Raw genomic sequence first — 15544 nt, forward strand, 5'->3', positions numbered from 1 at the left:
CAACCCAGACAACTTACAGAAGGAAGGGGCTTATTTGGGGCTTACTGTTGAGAGGGTTAGCGTCCATGACGGCCTAGCAAAGGCAGGCGACCGGCAGCAATTCGAAGTGCACATCTTTTTTTTTTTTTGAGTCAAGGTTGCACTATGTAGCCTGGTCTTGGTGGGCACTTACTGTGTAGACCAGGCTGGCTTCACAGAGATCCGCCTGCCTCTGCCTCCCAAGTGCTGGGATTAAAGGTATGCACCACCACTACCAGCCTGAGAGTTCTGACACACCTCCTCCAACAAAGCCACACCCCCTAATCTTCCCAAACAGTTCAACCAACTGGGAATCAAGTGTTCAAATGCCTGAGACCTATGGGGGACATCTCATTAAAATAATACCCACTTTGTTTCCTTACAAGTAGGTCCTTGCTTGCCTGTCTGTCATCCATTCCCCTCTAAGACCAGAGACATGAAGCCCTGTCAGGACAGTGAAGAGATGTGTGCCCTCCCTTCCAAGTATCATTATTTTTACTTAAAATGTTGGGATATTTAATGGGCATGCAGAGTTTGGAGCCTACAGCTGATGCCAAAGGAAAGGAAAACCAAAAACAAAATCCCCACAAAACCTTCTGCCAGCCGGGCGGCAGTGGCGCATGCCTTTAATCCCAGCACTCGGGAGGCAGAGCCAGGCGGATCTCTGTGAGTTCGAGGCCAGCCTGGTCTACAGAGTGAGTTCCAGGAAAGGCGCAAAGCTACACAGAGAAACTCTGTCTCGAAAGACAAAAACAAACAAACAAACAAACCAAAAAATAAAAACAAAAAAATCTTCTGCCTTATACCTGTGAAGAGGGTGGACCTTGGAACAAAGAACTCTGCCACACCCAGCAGAGATGGGGATCTCACACAGGACCCCACAAAACTACCAAGACTCCCTTCTCTTTTGAACATGGGGGAATCTTTAAGACAGAGTGTCTACCCCATCTTCCTCAGACCCAGACTTGAACCAAACACCTGTGAGACACTGAGGACAACCTGGAGCCGATTCCCCTGATAACGCCTCAGCTAAACCGTCCCTTAGTGAAGCCAAAGTCAGGGAAGGAACCTGAAGCCAGGAACCTGGAGGCAGAAACTGAAGGAAAAGCCACGGAGGAACACTGCTTACTGGCTTGCCCCCCATGGCTTGTCAACCTGCTTTCATATAGCACCCAGAACCAGCCCAGGGGTGGTACTGCCCTCAGTGAGCTGGGCCCTCCCAAATCAATCTTTAATCAAGGAAATGCACCACAGATATTCCTAGAGGCCAGCCTGACAGAGGCACTTCCTCAATTAAGATTTCCTCTTCCCAGATGGCTCTAGTTTATGACTGACAAAAAAAACTAATGTACACATTCATTCATTTCTGCTCTTTAATTTTTTTTTTTTTTTGTAATATGAGAAAACACAGGTGATGTGTGAGGGAACATGAATTCCTGATAAAAAGAGTTTGAAAGGCTGCCCCCTTGGTTTTCTCAATTTCTTGCTCTATAGTAGAGGGGAACAAATCCACCACCGATACAGAGGAGACCCAGGTACGTGGAAAACCACTTCCCTGGGCAAAGCTGCGTGTTCAGCTGTGGTGTCAGCTGTCTTGTCGCCGGTCTATTGTTGTCCCCTTTAGTGAACAACTGTCACCCCCTTTTGGCAATTCTCCCCTGAAACTGTCTGAGGACAAGTTGACGGTATTAAGAAGATCTTCCCATACATAGATTTTTACCATGATCGTGGGGCTCTGAGAAGGTGCCAGAACTGGTACATATGGTTAACATCCTTCCTTTTATTAATTTGAGTGTCTAAGTCAAGGCTGTGCTATTTTGTCTTTGGATCTGAAATTCTGGGGTCAGAGAAGCCTTTTGTGCCAGCAGCCTGTCTCGTTATAAAGCTACAGTTCTTTGTGTTTGTTTGTTTGGTTTGTTTTGGTCTTTCGGGATGGGGTTACTCTATGTAGCTCTGGCTGTCCTGGAACTCGATCTATAGACCAGGCTGGCCTCGAACTCAGAGATCCTCCTGCCTCTGCCTCCCGAGTCTGGGATTAAAAGTGTGAGCCACTGCCAGGACAGGCACCAAAACTACACAGAGAAACCCTGTCTCAAAAAAAACTAAAAAAAAAATAAAAATAAAAATAAATTGTGAGCCAATACCACCCGGTTTAAGCTACAGTTCTTCCACTGGCCTGGTGTTTGACACCTATGGGCAGAATAACTGGTTAGAGTAGACACGGACACGTCATCTGACTCACAGAATAGGTACCTGACAGAACATGTTACCCAGATCTGGGTTTAAGAACAAGTCATGCAACTCACTTGTAGCACAGAGGACAAAAATAAAATGTGTAAAAAATTGAACAGAATTCTGCAAAATGTGGACACAGGAATAGCCATGAAACACACGGGAATTTGTATATTAGGAAAGTGGCGAATTAAGACCAGATAAAATAAGCCCATGTTCACTACACGGGCAAAAGAAGACAAGGCTGATCGCAAGTACTCCTGGATATCTGAGGAAATTCGGGTTTTCACACATCATTGCTCAGATGTAAAAATGACAAAATTACTTACGAAACTGTTGTCTAAGTCTTGCAGTGGTGGCGCACACCTTTAGTCCCAGCACTCAGGAGGCAAAGGCAGGTGGATCTCTGTGAGTTCAAGGCTAGCCTGGTCTACAAAGCAAGTTCCTGTACAGCTTGCAAGTACAGGAAGACAGAGAAACCCTGTCTCAAAAAAAAAAAAAAAAAAAAAAAAAAAAGAAAAGAAAAAAAAGAAAAAGAAAGAAAGAAAGAAAGAAATTATTGTCTAGTGTTTTGTTGTTGTTTAAATTTTATTTTTATGTGAATGGGTATTTTGCCTGCATGTATGTCTATGTACCATATGAATGAGGGGTATGAGGGGTGCCTAAGTAAGCCAGAAGAGAGTGTCAGATCCCTTGGACCTGGAGTTTCAGATGGCTGTGAGCCACCATGTGGGTGCTGGGAATTGAACCTGTGTCCTCTGGAAGAGCAGCCAGTGCTCTTAACTGCTCAGCCATCTCTCCAGCCCCCAGTTGTCTAGTTTTTAATTCTAAATACTTATGTGAGAATAATGAAGATGGATTGTTTGTCGAAGGGGGAATATAGTATTGGTAGCATGTTAATTCATAAAAGAACCAGTGATAAAATACCTCCAGTGTCCAGAACTCATACCATAGTCAACGTTGCAAAGGGATAAATTACTGATGCATAACATGAATGACTCTCAGGAAACAGGTTGAGTGAATTAGTTGTTACATGGAAGAGCACTTTGTGTGCATGTCCTGTCCAAGTATGTATGGGTGCATATGTTTTGAGGTGTGCATGCATGTGGAGACCTGAAGAAAACCTCTGGTACTGTTTTCAGACATTCTCTCTCTCTCTCTCTCTTTTCTTGTCTTGCGAGTCTAGCCTAGAAATGGCTAAGTAGGCTAGGCTTGCTGGCCAGCAAGCTCTAGCACCCACCTGCCTCCACCTCCCCAGGGCTGGGATTGCATGCACACATCGCCACCCGGGGATGGGATAATGATGTAGGTCCTGAGGCTTGAACACAGGCCCTCACGCTTGCAAGCCAGCGCTTTACTGACCGAGTGATCTCCCGACCCCAAAGAGAATTATTCTATGAAGATTAGAAAGTAGAGTATTCCACATGGTACACTGCAGAAAATAATGTTTGTCTCTTGGGGAATGAAGGCACCAACTTAATAGGCAGAGGCAGAGGCATACGTGGATGTACGCATTTGCTAGAACTCAGTGCATGAACACATCCTTTATGTGCTGTTTGGCTAATTTTGCTTCAAAGTAGCTCATAAGCATTGAAATCATGTCATCCTTCTTACACATGGAGAGTTCTGCAGATGCCTGTGCCATGCTTTGAAGTAAATCACAATATAATCCAACAACAGTTGTTCAGGAAAACAGACAGACATGTGAAAACACACGGAATGAACAGGCGTGATGCTAACGCAGGACAAGACGGCAGCTTTTGCAACACTTTCCCTCAAAAGTCGTTTAACTCTGAGATATGTTTGAATTCTAAGAATTATTTAAATTTTATTTATGTGTATCTGTGAGTGTGTGTGTGTGTGTGGGTCCCACGGAGGCCAGAAGAGTGTGTCAAACCCACGGAGCTAGAGTTACAGGTGGTTGTGAGGTACCCGATGTGGGTGCTGAGAACCTAACTCAGGTTCTAAGGGAGAGCAATACATGTTCTTAACTATGGAGCTACCTCTCCGACCCCTTTAAAAAAAAAAAAAAATATATATATATATATATATATATATATATATATATATATATGAAATTGGAAAACATCATCCACAAATTGAACAAGGAGCCAAATCTACCCTCAATTGTTTTGTTTTTCGAGGCCAGAGAAATGGGTCAGTAGTTAAGAGCACTTGCTGCTCTGATAGAAGACCCAAGTGATGATGTACGATCATCTGTAATTTTAGTTCCAGTGACTCTAGTGCCCCACTTCGGCCTTCGCAGGGACCAGGAACACATGCAGTACACATATAAACATACAGGCAAAACACTCACACATAAAATAAAATAAAAACAAATCTTAAAAAAAAAAAAACAATGACAAATCCATCAGTGTCTCTCTATTTAGTCCTGGCTGTTCAGGAACTCACTCTGTAGAGCAGTCTGGATTCAAACTCACAGAGATTCTCCTGCCTCTGTCTTCCCAGTGCTGAAATTAAAGGCATTTGCCACCACACCCAGAAAAAAAAATCTCTTTTTTTAAAATTTCCCATATTTTAAGTAAAGAAACTAGCACTGTTACTTTAGAAATATCCGCCCCCCATTTTCTCTGAATGCATTATTTCCTGTGTTCCATCTAACAAACTTGGAGATCCCAGTACAACCATGCTCTCCTTCCCGCCCCCCTCTGGTAGTAGAATTTTTGGTTGTGTGTGTGTTCATGTCTGTGCAGGAGCATGTGTCCACTGCCTATACAGGTGTGTCTGCATGTATACGAAGACCAGAGGTCAATGTTGATGTTGTTTCTTAAGAGACCCCCACTTTGTTTTTTCAGACAAGGTCTCTCACTGGGACCTGGAGCTGAATTAGGCAAGGCAGGCTAGCCAGCATGCTCCAGGGATCCTTCTATTTCAGGCTACAGGCAGTGGGATTGCAAACCCACTTTTTATGTGGTGCCAGGGATCGAACTCAGGTCCTTTGGTCCTCAGGCCTGCACAGTTACTGAAGCAGTACGTGAGATTTTCCTCCAAACACTAGGCAATAATAATGAATCAAAACTCTTTCAACATTGTGTGCGTCCGGTTTTGGCTTAAGCCCAAAGAGAAACTGGCCTTGAACAGAAATTCTTTGCTAACAGATTTTAAACTAAAACATTTCACACTTGAAGTTATCTGTAAATCTCTTTTAGATTCCAGCTCCAAGTTACACTTTGTGCTATTAAACACGTTTTACAGAAACTGCAAGCTTGGCCATTTCGGACAAATGGGTGGTTGACGTAGCAAAGACAGTTCCCAGTTATTTTGAAATAGGCCAGGGTTGTCTTTAGGTCATCATTAACCAGGATCTGCCTGCCTGCCTGCCTGCCTGCCGGGTAGAATTACACTCCTTTTGATGTGGGAATAGATGCTAATGGGCAGTCTTGGTGAACAAATCTGAACTAAAATGTACCCTCAGTAACCTTAGACTCTAAGAGTACTAGAGTACAGCTCTACCTATATTTCTTTCTTTCTTCTAGACAGGGTTTCTCAAGTAGCCCTGGCTATCCTGGAACTATGTAGACCAGGAGTGCCTCTAACCCAGAGATCCTCCTACCTCTGCCTCCCAAGTGCTGGGATTAAAAGAGTGTGCCACCACCGCCCAGCCTAAACTCCATGTTTATCTTTCTGTAGTTCCTAAGAAGTCTGGTTAGCACACTGCTTATCTTCTTGCCATATTAGAGGCAGTGCTACTTAGCTAAATTCTACTTTTGTGTAATAATATTTCCTAGGCACGCTGATTGAAAAATCCTTTATGACATCGGCTTATTACTTCCAGCTTTCCCTTCATCACAACCACTTTACTTACTGAGGTATCTATCTCTCCAGCCCCAGGAGCGGCATTTATTACTCCCCAGGATGCAGGAGGAGCACACTGTCCCTGCCAGGGGTCAGTGGTTATGGCAGACATCCCAGCGATTGCGTGGTCAGACCTCACAGTGCCACCTGATATACTTTGATATGCTTTGGCCACTAGCTGCCACAGGCCTGGCTTGTCTGCTCTCGTTGTTGATGGCAGGTATTCAGTGAGTCAAGGCAGAAAGGACAGGAGAATCTGAAAAACTCTTTTTGTTATAATTTTTAAAAATTTTTGTGTTTTGCCTGCATGTAGGTTTGTGTTGAGGGGGCTGGAACTGGAGTTACAGACAGTTGTGAGCCGCCATGTAGGTGCGGGGAATCGAACCTAGATCCTGGGGAAGAGCAGCTGAATTCTTAACCACTGAGCCGTCTCTCCAGCCCCAAGATTCTCTCTTAAAAGCTGTAGCACAGGGTAATTTAACTACCCAAGCCAGTAAATAAATGATGATGACGATGGTTTCTTTTTGTAAGTTTGAGGTTTTAATTTTTTTTTTTTAGCAATTCATTTTCACTGTATTTCACACAATTATTGATCTACACCAGATTAAAATCTTGCTAAACATGTTGCTCCCTAGGCATTGTTGGCAACCTAACTGTGAATGGGAGAGCTCAGAGCTCTGCCTGATTCTCTGCTGTTCCCCAAGTGGCACTCTAGTCCTGTGACTCCGGTATCACCTGGTCCCTCCAATGTCTAAGATCTCTAAAATACACAAATTAGCTGGGATACACCCAAGCTCACACACAGTCCCTGCCCTTACTCTATGTACCACTCAAATGGGCTCTGCTTATGTGACCCTGAGCCGTGCTGGAAGCAGTCCTTCATTATAGGTGCCTGGGGGAGGGCCAGGCCTCCCCAGAGCGTCTGGTGGAAACAAGAGCCCTGGAAGCAGGTACCTGGGAGGTGGGTGAATCATCCGAACCACTCTCCTCGTGGCTGCTGGGGGCCCTGGTGGTCCCCTGCCTTCGGGGATGAGGTTCCTGGGTGTCAGCCAGTTTCCTTAAGGAAACGGAGGCATAGGAGCCTGGGAGAGGAATAATCGGCATCTTCCAGTTTTTGTTTTGTTGGGGTACTGGGAATGGAACTCCGGGCTTCCTGCACGTTAGGTAAGCTCTCTGCCACTGAGCCACACACCGGGCATTCTGGGTCTCTCTGGCCAGCCCAGGCTTGCACCCTTTCCACATCCAAACAAGGACTCCAGCAGCCTGGATCCATTTTCATGCAGTATTCCCTGGCCTTGTTGTGTGGTGTTCCTGCCCAGCACAATCGCGACCTCCTGGTCTCTTGCAACTTCCTCCCTCACATCAGCCGGCCCAGTGCTCTGGTCCTCTGGGTGGCCATACCTTTGGTCTCCATCCAACTTCCCTGGCAAGCAGGCCCGGAGCCTCAAACATGTCGGGTTCACTCCCACTTGGCGCCTTTCCCCATCACCAGCTTTAGGGCTCTTCTACCAGGGTCCAGGGCACCCGCCACGCCCTGACCTCGCCGACTTTTCATCCACTGTTGCATCCAACAGCTTCGCTCCTGAGAGAGCCCGGATCTGAATCCCCGACGTTCAGCTCCCCCTGAACCTTAAGACGTGCCCAACCCAGGGGTTGGCAGCGTCGCGATGCCGCTGTGCCCGGCGCACTCGGGAAGAGCCTCCCCACCCCAACCCCCACCCCGCGACCCAAGCAGACAGGTGGGGCTGGCTGCAGACCCCGCCCATTGGCGCAGGCGCAAGGGTGGCGCACCGCGGCCGCCGGTTCCCAAGCCAACGGATCAACAGGTCCAACTCCGAGGAGGAGTCTGTGGACACTAAGAACCTGCGCCTGCCTCTCGTCATGTGTGCTGCCGAGGTGGACCGCCACGTAGCCCAGAGATACCTGATCAAGCGGAGGCTTGGGAAGGGGGTGAGTTCAGGGACGCCCCGTCGTCCGAGGAGCACTGCAGTCACCTGGCGACCTGGTCAGCCCCCCAAGGTCTAGTTCTTCCGACACTGGATGCTGGCTCCTGGGCTCGCGAGTCTTGCTTCCTCCGAGGCTCCTATACCCCATACGGAAATGGGGCAGCACTCAGGGACCTCGCCCTGGAAGGCAGGTCCCCCACTTTGCAGGAGGAGTCGCATTGGTGCTCCAGGTTGCGAGAGGAGTGGCATTGATGCTCCACCCACACACCCCTACCTTTTTGAGTTCTCATAGGTTGTTCTGGGGAAGCCTGGCCCATTTCAGTTTCTGAGGGTGAGGGGCTGCTCCCAGCACGGCTCAGGAGCACACAAACCAGGCTCAGGAAGTCTGAGTAAGGGGGTTCACAGAATGAGAGCAGGAACTGTGTGTGAGTTCAAGTGCATTGGTGACTGTAATTGGGTCTGAGCATATGGGGCTGTGTGTGTGAATGTGTGTGGTTCTGTGGGTGTGTTCTGTGTACACTGGAGGGGAACAAGCACACAGCCATCGCAAAGACCCCGAAGCAAAAAAAAGCCCTGCTTGGCTCTTGGAGACACACGACATTTCTATGCATGGAACCAGGAGGAGATGGGATAGGGTGGTAGTGATGGGTCCCGTTGTGTGGAAGGGATCTAGGGCACCTTCAAGACTTTGGCTTTTATTTTAATCGATGAACTGTAGCATCTGTTTGGAACAGTCATTTTTACAAAGCTCACCCTGTGGACTCCGGTGAGGCTTGGTGGTGGTGATGGGTCGGGAATGGCAGAGAGAATAGATAGCCAACCCGCAAGAGATGCCGGAAGCATGGGCCAGTGCCCAGCAGAGATGGAAGGGAAGGCCGTCATCAGGCCCTGGATACATTCTGAAGGTCATTTGCTAAGCAGATGGCATGGAGGGGGGGGTGCGGCGGTGTAGAGAGAATCAGAATATGCTGGAGGGGTCAAAGGTCATCCCAGAGACAGCCGGCTTCAGGTCCTGCCCAGTAGTACCCACTTGTGGCTTCATGTCCTGGTAGGGACCTCTCCAGTTCTCACCCTTTTCCCCCCTCTCCAGAAGATGCTGCCGTCATTGGCTCTGCCACCCAGGACTTGCCACACTCTGACCCCTCCCAGGATTCAGAGCTGGATAGGACAGACTGGCTGGCTGGTTGGCTGGTGTGCGTGTGTGTGTGTGTGTGTGTGTGTGTGTGTGTGCGTGTGTGTGTGTGTGTGTGTGTGTGTGTGTGTGTAGCAGGACACCCCTGTGTTCAGCAAGCTGACCCTGTGTTCCCCCAGGCCTATGGCATTGTGTGGAAGGCAGTGGATCGGAGGACCGGTGATGTAGTGGCCATCAAGAAAATCTTTGATGCTTTTAGGGACCAGACAGATGCTCAGGTCAGTGAGCGGTGAGGGAGTATGGGGAGGTATGGGGAGCTGTGGGAGGGGCCGTCACAGCAGGCTTCCTGGCGTTTCGGGGTCAGCCTGCTGCGTATTTCTGTTTCTTACAGAGAACCTTCAGGGAAGTCATGCTTCTCCAGGTAAGGGGCCCAGGCCACCCGGCCACATCCCTTCCCTGGGTGCAGGTCCCCACGGACAAGGGAGAAGCTGGCCCCACTGACCCAGAGCACAGTCTTGGCTTCGCAGCAGCAACAGTCTGTCTTCCCAGGAGTTTGGGAACCACCCCAACATCATCCGCCTACTTGATGTGATCCCAGCACAGAATGACAGGGATATTTACCTGGTGTTTGAGTCCATGGGTGAGTGAGGCCTTGGCCAGACCCCCGCCCTACTTAAGGGACCTGGCTCCCTTCTTCTGTTCCTCTGATGCCTGGCCCATACTGTACCTGTCACTCTCATCTGTCCCCTGAACCCGAGCACAAAGCTGGTGAGGTCTGACCTTCCAAGGTTGGCAGTGACCCCTCTTCCCTTACCCTGACTGCCCTGGCCTGGTGGTGACGCCCCCATTTCGTCCCTTCTGCACAGGATTCTTGCTTTGCCCTCACTTGCGATGTTCTCCTTTTTTCCACTCCGTTTGTAAAACAAGAGCATGAAGTAGGATGAAAATAATCCCATAGGCCGTTCTGGCTGTATTGACAGTGAAGACAGATTCGATGGCCGGGTAGCCAGGCAGAGAGAGCCCAGGATGGGCTGAGGGCTGGTGCAGGCTCGAAGTGGTACAGACCTGCACTCTTCACCCTCCAGACTGACCTGCGTCTCCTTCCCCGGCTCCTGCCCCTTCCCAGACACCGACCTGAATGCAGTCATCCAGAAGGGCAAACTCCTGGAGGACATCCACAAGCGTTGCATCTTTTACCAGCTCCTGAGGGCCACCAAGTTTATCCACTCAGGGCGTGTCATCCACCGGGACCAGAAGGTTGGGTCCACACGGTGCCCACAGGTCCCTTGGCTCCACTGTGCTCCCGGCCCACTGGGTCTCAAGAAGCCTATTCCTCTCTCCAGCCAGCCAACGTTCTGCTGGATGCTGCTTGCCGGGTGAAACTCTGTGACTTTGGCCTGGCACGCTCCCTGAGTGACCTCCCGGAGGGGCCTGAGGGCCAGGCCCTGACAGAGTATGTGGCCACACGCTGGTACCGAGCTCCAGAGGTTCTTCTGTCCTCCCGATGGTAACAGCTGGAGACCCAATCTCCCTCCTCCCTTCAGGTCCCATAGGGTACCCTGTATCCTGGTCCTGCCTTGGCCCACCTGAATACTCACCACCTGGTCCCTGCACTCCCGTTCTGCCTCCGCCTCTGCTCCCTGCCCTTGCACATCCCCCTTCCTGCTCCAGGTACACCCCTGGGGTGGACATGTGGAGCCTGGGCTGCATATTAGGAGAGATGCTTCGGGGGCAGCCCCTGTTTCCCGGCACATCGACTTTCCACCAGCTGGAGCTGATCCTGGAGACCATTCCGTTGCCCTCCACGGAGGGTGAGCCTGCACACAGTGAGGTCCCAGCCTCGGCAGCCTGTCCCCTAGGCACAGGATGATGAGAGTCAGAGGGCACAGCTGTGGAGACGCTGTACCACATCTCCCCAGTACCGTGCACAGGAGAGAGTTTACTTGACCCAGGGAAACTGGAAAGGGCCCTGTGGAGGGAGGGCCCAGGAGCAGCTGCTGGGGCTGGTGCAGAGACAGACTTGGCCACAGGGACTGTGCAAGCCAAACACGGACAGGAAGGGGCTGAACAAGAGTGAAGTGTCCGTCCGCGCTGCTGGCTGAGATCAGCCGTTGTGGAGAGGGACATGGCAGGAGGGAGACACCTTTGAACGCCCCCCGCAGGGTGCCGCTGTCCCCCCCAGCAAGTTCCTGCCTTTTGGGTTGGTGTGACCCCAGCATCCTCTATGTGAGCATGCTCAGAGTGTGTGCTTTCCAGGTAAGGCACAGCTCTGGGCACTCACCTGGACCAGGTGGCTGGCTGGCTTTTAGGGGTTTGAGCCCTTCTAGACCACCGACTCTGTGAGAGGCTCTTTATTATCCATGTGGCCAGAAGGGTTGGCTGCCTCCCTCCCCCAGCCCTGCCCAGCCTGCCTGCTTCATACCTCTTGTCTTCCACCCACTCGCAGAGCTCCAGGCCCTTGGCTCAGACTACAGTGCCCTGATTCTGCAGAACCTTGGGTCCAAGTGAGTGGATCCCTTAGGTGTGGGGGAGGGGTGGCAGGTCGCGGGAGGGGGCCGCCATCTTGCAAGCTGGCACAGGAGCCAGCTTGTAGCGGTGCAGAGCTGCGAGCTCAGCCCCATGCTCTTAAAGCTTAGTTACGGGGGGGGGGGCCGCGGGGCGGCGGGGAGGGGAATACAGGAGACTGGCAAGAAAAAGAGAAAAGAAAAACAAGACCCATCCCCCAGAAATGAGACCACCCAGCCTTAGAAAAGGGGAGAGCGTCCCACTGAGCGGGGGGGGGGGGGGGGAATGAGGGAATGGAGAGGTGACCGCCTCGGGAAGGGGACGCGAAGAGTGGGGTTTACACAAGCAGAGGTCAGGCCACAGACAGAAGGTGCCACGGGTGGGGCCCTAGCGAGGAGACGACAGGCGGCTGCCCGCAGGCCACGGCAGACGCTGGACGCCCTCCTGCCGCCAGACACCCCCCCAGAAGCCCTGGACCTCCTCAAGCGACTCTTGGCGTTTGCTCCGGACAAGAGGCTTAGCGCTGAGCAGGCGCTGCAACACCCCTACGTGCAGAGGTGAGACTCGGAGTGAAGGGCAGGGGTGGGAGCCCGAGTGGCTTGCTCTTCTGCAACTTGTGTCCCGTCACTCCTGCATCCGTCTTCCTGGCCCCGCAGATTCCATTGCCCGGACCGCGAGTGGACGCGGGGATCCGACGTGCGGCTCCCGGTGCACGAAGGGGACCAGCTCTCTGCACCGGAGTATCGCAACCGCCTGTACCAGGTGCCGGGACTCCCATTGTCCGCTCTCCACCGGCACCCTCGAAGCCTCTTATCGCAGCGACCTCAGTGCCGTCCGGCCCCCTCTGAGCGCCCCTCCAATCCCGCAGATGATCCTGGAGCGGAGGGGGAACAGCCGCAGCCCCGGAGAGGAAGGCCTGGGGGGTGCGGCCTCGCGGGCAGAGCTCAGGGTGTCCCCCGCCCGGGTCAAGCCCGGAGTCCTCCCCCAGGTCCCCGCGGAGACGCCTGCGCGGAAACGGGGACCCAGACCTCAGAGTAGCCCTGGTCATAACCCTGAGCACGTGGGTGAGCTTTGCCTGTCTCCCACGCACCCCTGGCCCCTTCTCTGTAAGGCCACCAACGTGCGCGGCGGGGACCTAACTCCGGGGGTTGCTCTTATGACCCCACAGAAGTTCCCAGGCAGAGCTCAGACCCCCTCTTCCAACTTCCGCCCCCAAGCAGGGGGGAAAGGCCACCAGGGGCCACAGCGGAGCCACCCTCGGCACCCTCAGGGGTAAGTCGAGCTTGGGTGGGCACGGAAGAGCCTCTTGCAGTACCTTTCCGTGACCCCGTGGCGCACCCCTTCCAGGTGAAGACAAACCTCAGGGTGGTGGCGCCCTCCCTGACTTCACAGGCCGCGGCTCAGGCGGCCAATCAGGCCCTGATCCGCAGTGACCCGGCCCGGGGCGGTGGGCCGAGGGCGGCCGGCGCGCGACGGGTGAGCCCGGCCCTTCCCAGCTCCCTCCAGTGCGGTTCGTACCCCCCAGAGCCCTGCTCCACTCCCCTCCCTCCTGAACAAGACCCTCGCCTGCGTGCAGGTCCCTTCCCGCCTGCCCCGGGAGGCCCCGGAACCCCGACCCGGCCGAAGGATGTTTGGCACCTCGGCCTCGCAGGGGGCCCAGGGCGCAGCCAGAGCTGCGCTTGGCGGCTACTCCCAGGCCTATGGGACCGTGTGCCGCTCGGCGCTGGGCCGCCTGCCCCTGCTCCCCGGACCGCGTGCGTGAGCCGCCCACCCGCCGCCTCCTCGCGGCAACCTGGCGCTGTTCCCCAGCCCCCAGCGCATCTCCCTCCTTTGTCCATATGCATTCGAGTTCCGGGAGGGTTCTCTGAGCCACTCTCCCCTAAGGGGGAGTAGATGGCGGTTTCCACTCCACCCCCAACAACTTCTTCCAATAAAGTCATATTTTTGCCAGCCCAGCTAAGCCATCTTCTCGCCCACTACCCTCCGAGGGCTCCCTTCCTGGGTCCCAAACAGTCTTCCGGAGTGCTCCATATCCGAATCCTGTGCTCAGCACACAGTTGAAGGAAGGGCCATGTCTGCTCTCTCAGAGGCCTCTGCCCACTCAGGCTAGCCCTCTGGGACAAGGACTGTGGACCCATTCCCCACCCGTGCGCAGGTTACCAATGACTGCTTGAGACCCGAGCCACAAAGAAAGGGGAAGTGTGCGGCACTTCTCTGGGCCCGAGGCTCTCGCTACCCTTTTGTCGGTGACTGCCACCTGCGCTCCAACCACACAGTGACACTCCTGGTTTGTCTCGGGTTCTTGATAAAAAGGGCAGGAAGACACCCTGAAGATCTCGTGGGGGCGCTTGGTGTGAGTTCAGACCAGACTTGTGTAGGCACTCAAGTGTTTCCACACCACCTGGCTAGGGGAGCTGTCTAAACCTGCTGGCCCCAGCGGGGCCATGACAGCAGGGACCAGGCACCGGTAGGGGAAGCTGGGCAGAGCTGGAACCTGCATAGCAGTGATACTGGGTGAAATGAGAGAGAGTCAGGAAGCAAACAACCGGGTCCGGGCGAGGGTGGGTATGATTCCAACATGGCGGAGAGCCAGTCAGAACGAGAGCCAAAAGGTTTTGTCTCCTGAGGTGGCCGACTGCCAATGTGGTCAGCGCGCAGTTTCAAGAGTCTGAGGCATAGCTCCAAGTTGCTGAGCAACAGAACAAAGGAGTCTGCGAGAGCGAACCCCCGAAACCAGTGTGCCTGCAAGGCCAAGAAGTGGCTCTCGGGGCAGAAGGGTTCAGGGGGCTGAGAAGTGTCTTCTGGGCTTCAAGACTGGAGAATGCCTCCGTGAAGGACCCAAAGAGCCAGGCGTTTGCAGGGGCATGGGGGAGGAATAAGAATTCCCCACTGGGACTCATGGTTCTCCAAAAAGGAAACTAGGAGGGTCACAGGCTTAAAAATTGGACAGTCACACCTATTGGGGGACTTGCTGGCTTTTTTTGTGTGTGCGCATAGGATCTCACTGTGTAGCCCTGGCTGGCCTGGAACTTGCTGTTCTAGGCTGCCCCAGAACTTCGGGACGAGCTTACCTCTGCCTCCCCAGCACTGGGCTGCGTTGGAGTTTGTGTGTTGTGTTTACTGTTAATGTGAGAGGACGAGACACTGCTTCAGGAAACGTCCTTCTCAGAAAGGTGTGCAGGGTGCAGCCAGGGGTCTCAGGGGGCCCCAGGAAGGACTAGCAGCCTCCACTTTTCCATTGCGGAGCTCAACAGGTCTGAGCATGGGCAGTGACGCACGGGACCCCAGACCGTGCACCCTAAGATGAGCTAAGCAGCGAGCATGTCAAGACTAGGAGACACTCCAGCTCATCCAGTTCCCAGGAGACACGTGCACCCAGCCAGGAACCTGGGGGGTGGGGGGGTTTTGACAGGGAAGTGTTACAGTGGGATCCGGTCACTGCCCAAGCCCCAGTGTCCTTCCTTCTCCAGCTGCTGCAGTCAGAAGGAACTACTTAGTGGCTTTGTTTTCACATCTTTGCCCTCTTGGGATTTTTCACCATGAGTGCACACGCACGTGCACACTCTCTCTCACACACACGGGTATAAACTATTTGGAAAGAATGGTAGACAGCAGAAACGTGTTTCTCAATGCCTAACTGTGTGTGTGTGTGTGGGGGGGGGGGCTCTCAATGCATTTGGCGTTATTCCCAATCAAAATCCTTGGAGGTAAGAAAAGGTAAAAGTGACCCGGGACCTTGGACAGATTCTTTTTGTTGGTGTCAACTAGGAAAGGAGCAAGACTAGGGTGGAGTTGGGGGTGGGGGCAGGGTCTGCTGTCCCTTAGTGGCGGCTGGCGCTCAGGCTGTGCTATGCCCCGTCTTCTGCCTTTTGCTGAGGCCCAGACGCGACCTAGA

At 52.8% G+C, this 15544-nt stretch overlaps 1 protein-coding gene and 1 long non-coding RNA gene across 13 annotated transcripts; one reads left to right on the forward strand and one right to left on the reverse strand.

Annotated features, from left to right (window-relative positions):
* Positions 1-6583: 6583 nt before the first annotated feature.
* Positions 6584-7886, reverse strand: LOC143269770 (uncharacterized). Its single transcript, XR_013046455.1, has 2 exons — positions 7468-7886; positions 6584-7123 (listed from the first exon to the last, which is right to left on the reverse strand). It is a non-coding gene; the product is annotated as an uncharacterized LOC143269770 (long non-coding RNA).
* Mapk15 (mitogen-activated protein kinase 15) lies at positions 7818-14194 on the forward strand. Of its 12 annotated transcripts, none has more exons than XM_006989301.4 (14): positions 7820-8016; positions 9324-9422; positions 9536-9565; positions 9694-9784; positions 10271-10401; positions 10488-10651; positions 10816-10955; positions 11591-11648; positions 12069-12206; positions 12306-12411; positions 12518-12713; positions 12818-12921; positions 12997-13125; positions 13226-13620. In XM_006989301.4, exons 1-14 carry the CDS (start codon positions 7948-7950, stop codon positions 13409-13411), a joined length of 1641 nt encoding a protein of 546 aa, XP_006989363.1. In that variant the 5' UTR covers positions 7820-7947; the 3' UTR covers positions 13412-13620. The 12 variants fall into 12 exon arrangements, 11 of the variants coding, with proteins under 11 accessions (XP_042120921.1, XP_015863202.1, XP_006989363.1 ...); XR_013046454.1 differs by lacking the exon at positions 7820-8016 and adding an exon at positions 8444-8917 and having other exon boundaries at positions 9658-9784; positions 12518-12709; positions 13208-13616; XM_076556126.1 differs by lacking the exon at positions 7820-8016 and adding an exon at positions 8444-8917 and having other exon boundaries at positions 9658-9784; positions 13208-13615.
* Positions 14195-15544: the final 1350 nt, after the last annotated feature.

This window comes from Peromyscus maniculatus, chromosome 20 (assembly GCF_049852395.1).
Source record: "Peromyscus maniculatus bairdii isolate BWxNUB_F1_BW_parent chromosome 20, HU_Pman_BW_mat_3.1, whole genome shotgun sequence".
Classification (NCBI taxonomy): Eukaryota; Metazoa; Chordata; class Mammalia; order Rodentia; family Cricetidae; genus Peromyscus; species Peromyscus maniculatus.